The sequence below is a fragment of the Primulina huaijiensis genome, chromosome 15 (genome assembly GCF_012295235.1).
Source record: "Primulina huaijiensis isolate GDHJ02 chromosome 15, ASM1229523v2, whole genome shotgun sequence".
Classification (NCBI taxonomy): domain Eukaryota; kingdom Viridiplantae; phylum Streptophyta; class Magnoliopsida; order Lamiales; family Gesneriaceae; genus Primulina; species Primulina huaijiensis.
The window spans coordinates 6,791,789-6,803,857 of NC_133320.1; the positions used below are offsets into that span (position 1 = coordinate 6,791,789).

At 32.9% G+C, this 12,069-nt stretch overlaps 1 protein-coding gene across 1 annotated transcript in view; it reads left to right on the forward strand.

Annotated features, from left to right (window-relative positions):
- Positions 1 to 7,928: 7,928 nt before the first annotated feature.
- LOC140959544 (DNA (cytosine-5)-methyltransferase CMT3-like) overlaps positions 7,929 to 12,069 on the forward strand; it is a 17,096-nt gene continuing 12,955 nt past the window's right edge. The window contains exons 1-2 of the mRNA XM_073417439.1: positions 7,929 to 8,379; positions 11,635 to 11,718. Coding sequence (XP_073273540.1) covers positions 8,041 to 8,379; positions 11,635 to 11,718 — 423 coding nt within the window. The 5' untranslated portion in view covers positions 7,929 to 8,040. The remainder of the gene's footprint in view (positions 8,380 to 11,634; positions 11,719 to 12,069) is intronic.

The following is a 12,069-nucleotide window of genomic DNA, read 5'->3' on the forward strand; positions in this document are numbered from 1 at the left end:
TTTATCTGTGAGACGGATCAACCCTACAGATATTCACAATAAAAAGTAATACTCATATCATAAAAAATAATAATTTTTCATGGATGACCCAAATAAGATATCTGTATTACAAAATACGACCCGTGGGACAATCTCACACAAGTTTTTGTCATTTTATTGAGTTTTTATAATTTTTATAACATAAAAAACAAAATCTTGTTATTTTTAAAAGAATTATGAAAACATTCAATAATAACTCATATGATATTAAAATTTAAAATTTAAGACGAGTTACGAGCAATTATAAGCTCAAATCCCTCTTCAAAAGCCAAATATTTTTTGTAGTAAGTTTGTGTTGAAATAATGATTTTAATTACACAACTAAACATAAAATTGAATTTTTTTTTGCTAAGAAAATTATTTTTATAATGTCCAAATTGGTCTTATTTATTTAGANATGGAAGTTGACCTCTGCAAAGTGTGCATCGACTGCAATTGAAATAGGTTTACTTGAGGGTTCGGCATTAGAGGTGTCGTTTGAATTCAACCTGTAATACCCCATAATTAAGGTATATACATATATAATATTTTCTTTTCATTACTTAAATTTATTAATTATTAGTGCTAATGATAAAAAAATTGAAATAACTAATTCAAATATATAAACACGTAACAAATATATATATATATATATATATATATATAGCACACACATACATAGGGATGTAATATCATCATCATCATACTTACTTAACCAACATACCACCTCCTTCCTTACCCAACCAGTGATCGGAAGTTTTCCAACATGGATTGGAAGAAAGACTTGGTGCTTTCCTATAAAAAGAGACCATTCTTTTGAAGAATTTCAACAGTTCTATAGCCTAATTTTCGAGTTCAAGGGGCTGGTCTAGAATAGGGAGAGAGTGGTGAGAGAATTAAGCTTTAAAAAAAAGTTGAAAAAAAGGAAAAAAAATCTTTTATATATCTCAAACTCCTCAAAAAATTCTAGAAAAACTCCACAATACTCGCTATTTACCTAGAAAGCTATCACAAAAGAGGTGTAAAATCATCAACCGGTTTTTCGTTAAAATTCAGAAACCGCCATTTCTCGGGAAGGAAATAGTGCCAGAAAACTCAATTTTCAGGTACTGATTTTACTCCCATTTTACGTACCTATTCCGACCATATTATACCTTAGTCTGAGCATGAAATTTGTTCATTATGTCATATTTCTCACTTATGTCAGTGGTTTCCCAAAATCAACATCGAAAATAGTGTTTTCCAACAGTCAAAATAGAGGTATGAGTTATACTAGTTATTTCATTTCTGGCATGATTCGACTGCGAATTTGAGAAAAATTATAACACAAAATTGTAGGAAATCTTTTTTTACATATGCTGAAAAAAAAACGAGTCGCGCGTCTAAGCCAGATGGCGCATGGCTCATGTAATACAAGCGTCGGTGAAAAAAAAATTTATTTTTCGAATATTGTTCTATATTATTCTAGGTTGCTGTTCAAGTTTCGTGAATTTTGGATGAGTATTTCATTTACTGTAAATTTTAAATGCTAATACTATGATTTTCAGATATTATTTGATATTATATGATCAACTTAACCTTTTTATACATGTTAGGATCGGTTGGGTGAGTTTTACAACTTTTATCAGTACGCAACTAATATGTTTTCTAAGCACAACTGACTAAAAAGATCTAATATAATAACAGTAAGTGCTTGTGTTAGTGCTAAAATTATAGCCTTAAAGCTATGAATTTATCTGATAAAGCGTGAGCTTTTTGTAACTGATTTTTGAAATCTTTTAACTCAAGAGTTTACTCAGAATGAATGTGCGCGAAAGTCTTTTTCTCAGCTGATATTCTCGGCTATTTATAGGCTTTACTCCCAATCACTACTACAAAAACGGCAAACGACAACGGATAAAATCCGTGGTCGTAGCCATTTAAAAACTGTTGTAACTGAGGGTGTTGTTGAAAGTCCGTTCAACGACAACGGTTTTTATCCGTTGTGGTAGATCAAAACCGTCGCAAATAAAAATAGCGACGGGTATGAATAAAACCGTCGCTAGTTAAATCAGCGACGGTTTTGTAAACCGTCGCTAATTTAAAATTAGCGACGGGTAGAAATCACGACCGTCGCTAATTTTAGCAACGGTTATCTTTCAAGATTTCCGTCGCTAATTTGTTTCGAAAAATAAAAAAAAATACTTTTAATAATTTAATAAATCTAAAAGAAACTAATAATCCAAATTAAAATCGTGTAAAAGAAAAAATTTTTAAGTGTTGTGAAGTAGTAAAATCGTGTAAAAGAGAAAAATTTTAAGTGTTATAAAGTGGTTAGAAAAATTTTACGTGTTGTGTGAAAGTGATAAAATTGTGTAAGAGAAAAAAAATTTTAAGTGTTGTGTGAAGTGATGAAATGGTGTAAAAGAGAAAAATTTTAAGTGTTATGAAGTTGTGAGAAAAATTTTAAGTGTTGTGTGAAGTGATAAAATGGTGTAAAAGAGAAAAATTTTAAGTGTTGTGGAGGAAAATGGAACGAAAATGGAGATATTTATAGACAGTTTGCGACGGGTTTTGGTTAAACCGTCGCTATTGGCGACGGTAAATGATAAACCGTCGCATATTTTTATTTGGCAACGGTTTGGATTTAAACCGTCGCTAAAATTAGCGACGGTTTCAAAACAATGTCGCTAATTTTAGCGACGGGTTTGTGAAAATCGTCGCTAAATTTAAAGATGCGGCGGGTTTTTTTAAAACAGTCGCTAAAATTAGCGACGGTTATTTCAAAATCGTCGCTAATTTAAACGTAGAGACGGTTTTGACAAACCGTCGCTAAATTTAGCGACGGTTTTTGAAATAACCGTCGCTAAATATTGCAACGTTTTCAAAACCGTTGTTGTTTGTCAAAAAACCACACTAATCGACAACGGTTTCTTCAAACCGTTGTCAATTGTCCAAAAAAACACGCTAATCGACAACAGTTTATAGAACCGTTGTCGTTGACCCAAAAAAAACGCTCAAAGACAACGGTTCTATAAAACCGTTGTCATTGATCCCAAAAACCGTTGTCTTTGACCCCAAAAAGACAACGGTTTTTAAAAACCGTTGTCTTTGCCCCCCAAAAGACAACGGTTTTCGATAAAACCGTTGTTCAAAAACATACGACAACGGTTTTTGTGAAAAACCGTTGTCGTATGTGCGTCGTTGTATGCAGAATTTCTTGTAGTGAATGATAATATTGAATGCATTTAAATGTCATATATCCGTTCATTTGTCCTGAGTAGACACATCATCATTCTTATGACAATCATACACTGTGGCATTCTGATATGTTGTGCTTCCACTACAAGTTGGAGGCTGCTCTTGTACAAATTGTCGCTTGATGAATACGCTCTTTAACTGATGACGTGTCAAGTTGATTTATCAGTTGACTTTCATAGCCGATTCGATGAACTGACTGTGTAACTGATGAGTCTTAACTGATAGTTCAGTTCGCAACGTAGTTTCAGTTAGCTTTAACCAGTTTAGTTGCCTTCGATTGTTTAGAACATTAATTACCAATCGGGCAACTTCAGTTACGATATGTTCAATTGAGTTGATCAGATCCAGTCGGGCAACTTTAGCATTTGTTCTTGCATCAGATCCATTCTCTTTGTCATGCTTGTTTGTATGAAATCAATCCGATTGATAAGCATGTCCTGAGTTTGGAAAAGAGCTAGAACTGTCACTATGTCCTTCTTCAACTGATCTCATTTGGAGTGGTGCGGCTATTGGCATCAAAATTTGTCTGCCACTAGATTATTATCAACCGGAGAAGGCTTAACCTTAGTTGAAAATGGAAGAATTTTCAGCAGGTGAGAGCTACTTAAATTTCATCTGTCTCGGCCAATCCAGCATCTTCCCCTCCAGACCTGCCAATTTCTCTAGAAGGTCCTTTTCCATATTGTTCTTGAACAATACAGGTGTGCGATGTTCAAACAATTTGTCGAGCATCTTCATGCTTTTTTGTCATCCTCTTTAATACTTGGGACAGTGTCAGAGCTACATTGTCTGAACAACAGTGGGAGGCTTTGATGGCGGTTGCATCTTTCCCTTGCCCTTGCCCTTGTCCTTAGGGTCCAGTGGAGGAGCAGCAGATGTTGAGGAAAGAACAAAACCTTCAAAAATTCGGATGCCAGCCGCTGGTCGAGTGGGCTGGACTTGTGGAGCAGTTTCTTGTTGAGTCACTTCGGACACCAACATGATCTTTTTCTTCTTGGGCTGCTTATCACCCTTCGATTTCTCGGGGTCATCAATATTCAACCGTTTTGATGAAGCGGTCGGATTTTGGGGCTCGTTGAGTACTTTTTTAGATGGAAGTTCTTGTGGTTTTCCTCTTCAACGATCTCAGGATAGACCATCTTACTTTTAACTGATGTCCTAGCCGATGCCTTCTTCTTTTTTTGAGCATCTTGCTTAGCACCTGCCTTTTTCAGTGATTGTTCAGTGGCGGTGGAGGAAGTGTTACTCTTAAAGAAGTAAGTGACAGTCGCAGTATTGAGCCACTTCTTTGGATGTAGCAGCTCAGTGATTCCAACCATCACCTTCAAAAGTTCAAGTAGATAACAAATTTGCGAAGCGAATCTTTCAGACAGACCTTTTCCTTTGGTCATGTTGAAAAGAGTCCCAAATAAAATATCAAACCATTTGACACCAATATTTGATGCGATTACCGCCATATACTGGAACTTCTCCTGGGTGATCTTGTCGTATGCCATGTTTGGCTAAAAGCATTTTGGCCATGATTTTGGCAAGGAATATGATTCCCATCTTCAGATCATGCTTCTCTGCCGGAATAGATATAGGGCTACCACCTAGAGAGAATCCAATGCTCCATATTTTGGTTTTTCTATTTGGGATATCTGAAACTTTTTCCAAACCTATTGTCGTCAGTTCCAGAGCATCTCCGAAAAATTTATGGTGGATGATGTAGTTTGACCCTCCAATAGTTCATATGATGCTTCCACGATCCATCCTTGCAAAGGTGAAGAACTGCTTGGCAATAGATAGATTGAAAGTGGATCTGCATGTGAGAAATTTTCTCAGACCAGAAGCTTCGAGCATCTCCAAACAAAAGAGATAGCCTTGTTCTTAATGGAGAGAATTGTTTTGAAATCGATGAAAAGACAAGTCTTTTGGGTCGACATCTTTGAATCTGATAAGTGAATTTGAGAAGAAATACGTGAAAGCACAAAGAATTTTAAGATAATTAAATTTGCATATAGCTTTTGAAAATATTTATGAGCGTAAAACTGTTTAAAGGAAAAAGATGATGTATATATGTGATTTTATGGGACAGTCACAACATTACAACGTGTCAGTACAGTTCTGGATATTTGAATTTTGAAAATTTAAAAAGACAGATGAAACATCACTAAAATAAAGCCTTGTGTGAAAGTTGTCAATAATTTTAATATTGAGTTTTTCTCTCAAATCAATTTAAATATAATAATGAAGATACTTAAATGCCCGCGGTAGGATAAAATCACAGCTTCCCAAAGTCATTAATCTTTTTTATGAAAAACTTTTGTACCAGCTGGACAATTGTTTTATCACGCTCGACATGTCTTCACTTCATTATAATATAATGAAATGTCAATGATTATTACCCCTGAACATATGCATTGAGATATGTCTACCAAACCAATAATGTTTCTAAAGTAAGAAAAATTAGTGTCCGGTAATGGTTTGGTGAGAATGGTTGCTGCCTGTTGATCGGTTGAGATGTATTCTAGCCGAATCTTTTTCTTATTACATGATCCCTTATGAGGTGATGTCTAATATCAATTATATGCTTTTTCTGAAATGGATCACGAGATTGTATGTCATGGAAATATCACTTGTGTTGTCACAAAATATAGGAGCTTCAATCAACCGGATCCCATAATCGTTGTGTTGCAAAATCCATAGAATTTGTGCACAACAACTTCTAGCTGCGAGATATTATGCTTCAGTGGTTGAAGTGGCTATGGATGTTTGATTCTTGTTGAACCAAGAGATCAGTCTATCACCAAGGAATTGACATGATCCACTGGTACTCTTCATATAAATTTTAAAACCTGTGTAGTATGCATCAGAATATCCAATAAGATTAAAATTGAGTCTTTGGACACATTGATAGTTCCTTTAAGGTATTTAAGAACACTTAACTGTAATATAATATGATTGTTTGGGAGCAGCATGGAATATAGCACAAAGATAGACTGAAAACGTAACATCTACCCGACTAGTGGTTAGATATAAAAGTGATCCTATTAAATCGGGATACGTTGTTACTTCGACCGGAATCCCTCCTTCATCTTTATCTAACTTGATTGATGCCCTCATGGGGATGGAAGAAATAGAGTAGTTCTTTTTAATGAGTTTAATTTAATTGTTATTATCTAATATAAAAAAGTTTGTGTAATTTTTCATCAACACAGTTACAGTTATTGAGAACAGCGTGGAAATGGACGGATTTAGGACCTCAAATTTTTTCTACTGAATTTTTTTTTGTTCCACTCATTTGCATTTTGTACTAGAAAAATCATACTCTTTGTTAAAAACTTTCAATTTCATTTATTCAGACTACAAAACTAATTCTAAGAGTATCAAATCGTCCAATCAAAGTTTCATCTGGATTGATTGGACAAAATAATATATATATATATATATATATTATTATTATTATTGTTGTTGTTGTTGTTGTTGTTGTTAAAAGATGTACATACGTTACATGTGTTATTATTATTTTTAATTTGATCACATGATACTAAACAATTAATACAAAATTATTTTTAATTTAGAAGAGTTTTTCGATTTAAAATAGAATTTTTGTTTAGATTTTTTTCTATTTAAATATGAAGTGACTTGAGCAGGTTTTTAGTAAAATAATTATGAAATTAAATAATTTGATGTTTTCTAAAGTAGTTACTTAAAACAAATTAATTTTTTTTTAAAAAAATAACCAACGGCCTACCGTTGTTATTTGGGCAAAAAAATTTAATTTTTTTTTATTTTAATAAATCTGAATTTATCTTAAAAAAATCAAAACTTAAAATACCCAACAAGAAGTTAACGTCCAGTTTAATCAAAAAATCAAAATATTTTCTATCAATTATTTCATACATCAACTCAATTTATTTTTTTATATTTATTTATATAATTATATTTTTCCCGAAATAGATGAAAATAATCGATATTTTTTTACAAATTTCGTGAACTGTCCAAAATTGTTGGAAGAAAATGCTTCTTCCCAATTATTGTAATTTTCATTTCAAATTAATGTAAGTTCCAGTTAATTAAGATGGCCATTACAAAATAGCCATTGTAACGTAACAAATGTGATTTTTTTTTCTATGTTTGCCGGTGCAGTTGCTAAATCTGCACAATTTCCTCTTCATGTATGGTTACCTGGATTTCAAATTTATAATAATATTTTAGTTTTAAATAAACTACACTAGTAAAATATGTTGAAATGATTTTAAACAATAAATATATTTAAAAATATTATTATTATTATTTATTTTAAGTAATAATAATTTAAGTAATATAAATAAATAAAAGGGTAAAATTGAAAATGTATTTATTTAATTTAAACTAAAAATAAAGATGAATGAGTTGATAATGATGTTCACAAATAATGACCATTAATGTTAAAAAAAATGTTAAATAATATAAATATCGATATAATGTATAAGTTGTAGTAGACTTCACGATTTTTAATGAGAAGATCGGTATTATAACCGAAACCAAAACAAAATATTACAATATTTATATGTTATATAAGCCATTACATAAAATAAAATAAGAGAGTCCAAACGGACTCCACGCCTAGCTAATCAAATTCATTTAATAACACCCGATAATTCCAAAACTCCCGCCTTCTGTCCACTGCCCACTCCCTTCAAAATTTTGAAAAACCCTGCCCTTCATTCATAAAGCCCATTCGATCCTCTTCCAAAACTCCACACTTTCCCCAATTTTCTCTCATTTAGCAGGAACCAGATCCATTCCTTTACAGAAATGGCGAAGAAGAGGAATTCTACCTCAGCGGTTACGGATCTGGAGGCTGCGTCGACGGCGAGAAAATCCAAAAGGCTGGCTTCTTCAGTCGCAACGGAGGTGGCTGGATCGGATTTGACATCAGATGAGCTGGCGGAAGTTGTTGAGAATGGTGACTTTGACGATACGTCAAATCCTTCTGTTGCTGCTTTGGATGAGAAGGTTAAAGTTTCGGTTGAGGAGGAGGAGGACCATCAAGGCGATGAGGAAGATGAATGCGTTGGCCACTTTTTGGGACAACCGGTTCCCAAGGAGGAAGCACGGCGGCGTTGGCCCCAACGATACCGAAAAGATGAAAAGGTAACAGGCGGTTCACATGCATTTGGTTTTACGATGTATGCCCATATTCATCTGTATTGTTCAGTCACAAGACTCCTGATTTTTTTTTTTTGGTTTCGTAGTTGTTTGCTTGCCAATTTTTAGAGGAGAAAAAACTGCTAGGATCTCAAGATACTAGCCTTAACTGATCACGATTGTCTGCAACGTTGGTGTTATATTCGTATTATTCGAGCTAGTTGTAGACTATACTCTCAGATTTCCTATATAAATTTTGATCTCTAACCCCATTTTCCTCGCTTACAAAAGAATAACTGAAAAAAATATGGGATAATGGGGTTGTATGCAGTTCCCCCAATTTGCTGTGATCAATGTTTAAATTTGTTATTCCTAGTCAAATATTAACATCCGATTTTCAACTGATTTTGGCCAGCTAATTATTGTGTAAAAACTTGTATTCCTTTTGTAACCAAGAAATATGTTGTCATCTTTAACCATTTTAATTCATTTCATCATACGTCAATTTCTAATTGTTGATTAGGTCATAATCATTATCCAAAATTTCAGCGTTCAATTAGTAAGATTTGTAGGTGTCGTGTAAATCTCATATTTATTTACATTTCAGCACGTTGTTTAAATTTACCAGATCCTGTAGTCAACCTGGTGCCATTCTTGAAGCACCTCTAATTATTAAGTTTAATAGGAGATTGCAAATTGTTGCACAACTCCATCAAATCTATACTACATTATTAAGTATGAGACCCTTAAAGTAACTATTTTAGAAGACACCAAAATATTTAATTCCATAATTACTCTTTTTACCCTACTAAAAACTTCTTCAAGTCACTCTATATTTTACATAATAAAAATCTAAACAAAACTTTCTTTTTAAATCGAACAACTCTTTTAAATTGAAAATAATTTAATGTTAATTGTTTAGTATTATTTGTTAAAATTAAAAATAATAATGACACATGCAACATGTGTGCATCTTTTACAAGTATGAATAATAAATCTTTCCCCATTTTAAACCTCATGCATGGTTTCATCCATAGCTGTAAAAGGCGACCACCTCTCGCCTTAAGGCTGCACTGTTGCGCTTGGGTATGCACCCAGACACAATAGTTTACTCATTTGTGGGATTGCCCTAACAATTAGAAGCTCACTTTTATAGACCTGAGGTGTAAACTAACGTCCAAGAGGCAACAAGAAAACTTAGTCTGCGTCATGTGGTCTGTGGATCGTTTCTCTTAAATTGAATATCGTGTCGTCGTCATCATTCGTTCCAAAGGAGAGAGTCTTTGGTATATTGATATTTGATACCGTGGAATCAACCTAGTGGCATATAGTATCGCCTTGGCGATCTAGGCCTTAGGTGATGGTCTGATGTCCGACTACCTCCTACCGAATTTTAGAAATTTGATTAATACATACTAAAAATATATATGTTGCCATAAAATAGTACAATGTTAATATATTTTCCAAAAAAGACCTTGAACAATTATGGTTTCATCTTTACGTTCTCTCATATGCCCAAACCAATTCCCATAATTAAACTCCCATTTTATTACTTATAACTACCTCTATATCTCCCCTTGTAATAACTTCCCCACAATTTTTAAAATTTGTTTTCTTATCCTATATAAAGGTATAAAACCATTACAACATCATGTATCACAAACATTAATTTTCCTTGTAACACGAGTTTAGATAATTTTAAATAGGTTTTTGAATATAGCTTCTCACTTCATAGAGAAATTAATTATTTTTCAATCATGAAATGAATATAACTTTTGAATTTGAGTTATTAAATGTTTTTTGTCTCCAAAGGATGTAGTGCTACTCAATAAGAGCACATGTTTTGATGATAGGATTTTTTTGTTTTGAGTTTTGACCCACCTAGAAGGATAAAATGTGAAGAAATTTGAATGACAAGTGCAGAAGTTGAATCTCTACTCGAGATAAATAATTGGGATTGATACTGTTAAAGTTGAGAGAAATTCATTGAATGATGGAGCCAATGCGATACCATATTAATATTCCATTCCTACATTCTAGTATGAAATGTCAAATTGACATATATTCTAAAGCTGATTGGAAATCACATGTTTCGTATGTTATTTTCAAACTGTGAAGCCATCTTTCTAGCAATGATCTCGGGAAATTTCAGGTATTTGACTTAAGCAACTTAACTTAAATCACAAAAATGATGTTTTAAAATTTAAGACCATGGCTCCTAAGCTAATAAGATCTCGTCTTGATGTTGCATCTATCCCATTCCTTTAATTGCACTCATAGTTGTCAAACGAACACAGTTTGGGCGTAAACGTTTGGCTTCTGTGAAGGGCACATTTTTTGCGCTTAGCATTGAAGACCTCTTCAGAGAGAAAACGGCATTTTTCTAAAACACTAACCTCAGGTTGTCCGTTGCCATGATGATTTCAATATCTGATATCTCATGTTTCGTAATTTAAAAAAAATGATTTCTTTTTTGTTAGAATATTTTATTTATTGCACTTTAGTTTTGTAAAGTGTGGTTTTTTTGTATTTTGTTCTTAAAGCTTCATGACAATTGAGTGCTTTATTGTGCCATGCGCTTTTAATTACAATGATTTTGCTACATTCATTAATAGTGAATCACTTCAAGCCTTTTTAAACCATTTTTTGTCTTTCCCATCGATTGCAGCATTATGATTTTGGTTTGGTGGTAGTTGGACATTCTGTTGTCTCTTATCGTTTTTTTCATTGTTACCAATACGTTGACGGTTATCTCTCTAATATTTTGTTTGCATAAGTTAAAAAATGTTATTATGACTATCTAAATTTCATGTTGCACATAATCATTTTGGATCTTAGTAAGTTTTGAATTGTTCATGAATCATGAGGCCACTGGACAACCATATCTACACAAATGCCTTATGCATCAAAGTTATGTATTTTTAAGTTCATTGATTAAGTAGATTGTTGACAAATTTTAGAGTTGTTTTGTTTTCAAGCTTCACAACTAAATGTTAATCTTTAATTTCATGACTATCAAAAAGTATGTCAATGTCAATGTCAATCTTTCCTAGTTTGAAAGAGATCTCTCTATTGACTTACAGAAGGTTTGTCGGTCTTTGAATCATTACTCTTTTTGGAGTTATCTTTGCATTAAGATGGTTCTTTTGTGTTTTTAGACATTTTATTTTTGAATTTTCAGTCCCAAGATTTTTGCATAATTTGTATTGCTTCTCTACTCTTGTGAAGCACTTATGGTTGAGGATGTTTACATATTTGCAGGAAATAACTCAAGCCAAAAATCACTTTTTGCAAGCGGAAGTTGATGGAAAAGTTTTTGATTTGGGAGATGACGCCTATGTGAAGGTGAAACTTTATTTGACTGTAATGAAGCACAATCCTATTTATAAACAACAATTTTTAGAGTTGTTTTGCAGTTGTTTTTTTCTCTCGTTGGTGCTTTTGATTGGTAGTCATTGTGGTGATGACTTCTGCTCTTATTTGGTGATATTTGACACCACTTTGAAAGGCATATTGTTCTTGAACTGTATAGCTTCTTTTAAATAGTAACTAGTAGAATATTATTTGGTATTTTGATATAAAAACAAGTTTATGTGTCGTTATCTTCCATAATTAGGCTATGATTTTAATTTTCACATGCAAAGTTCTTTTTAACATGTATTTGGAGTCTTAATCAAAATATATTATATATATATA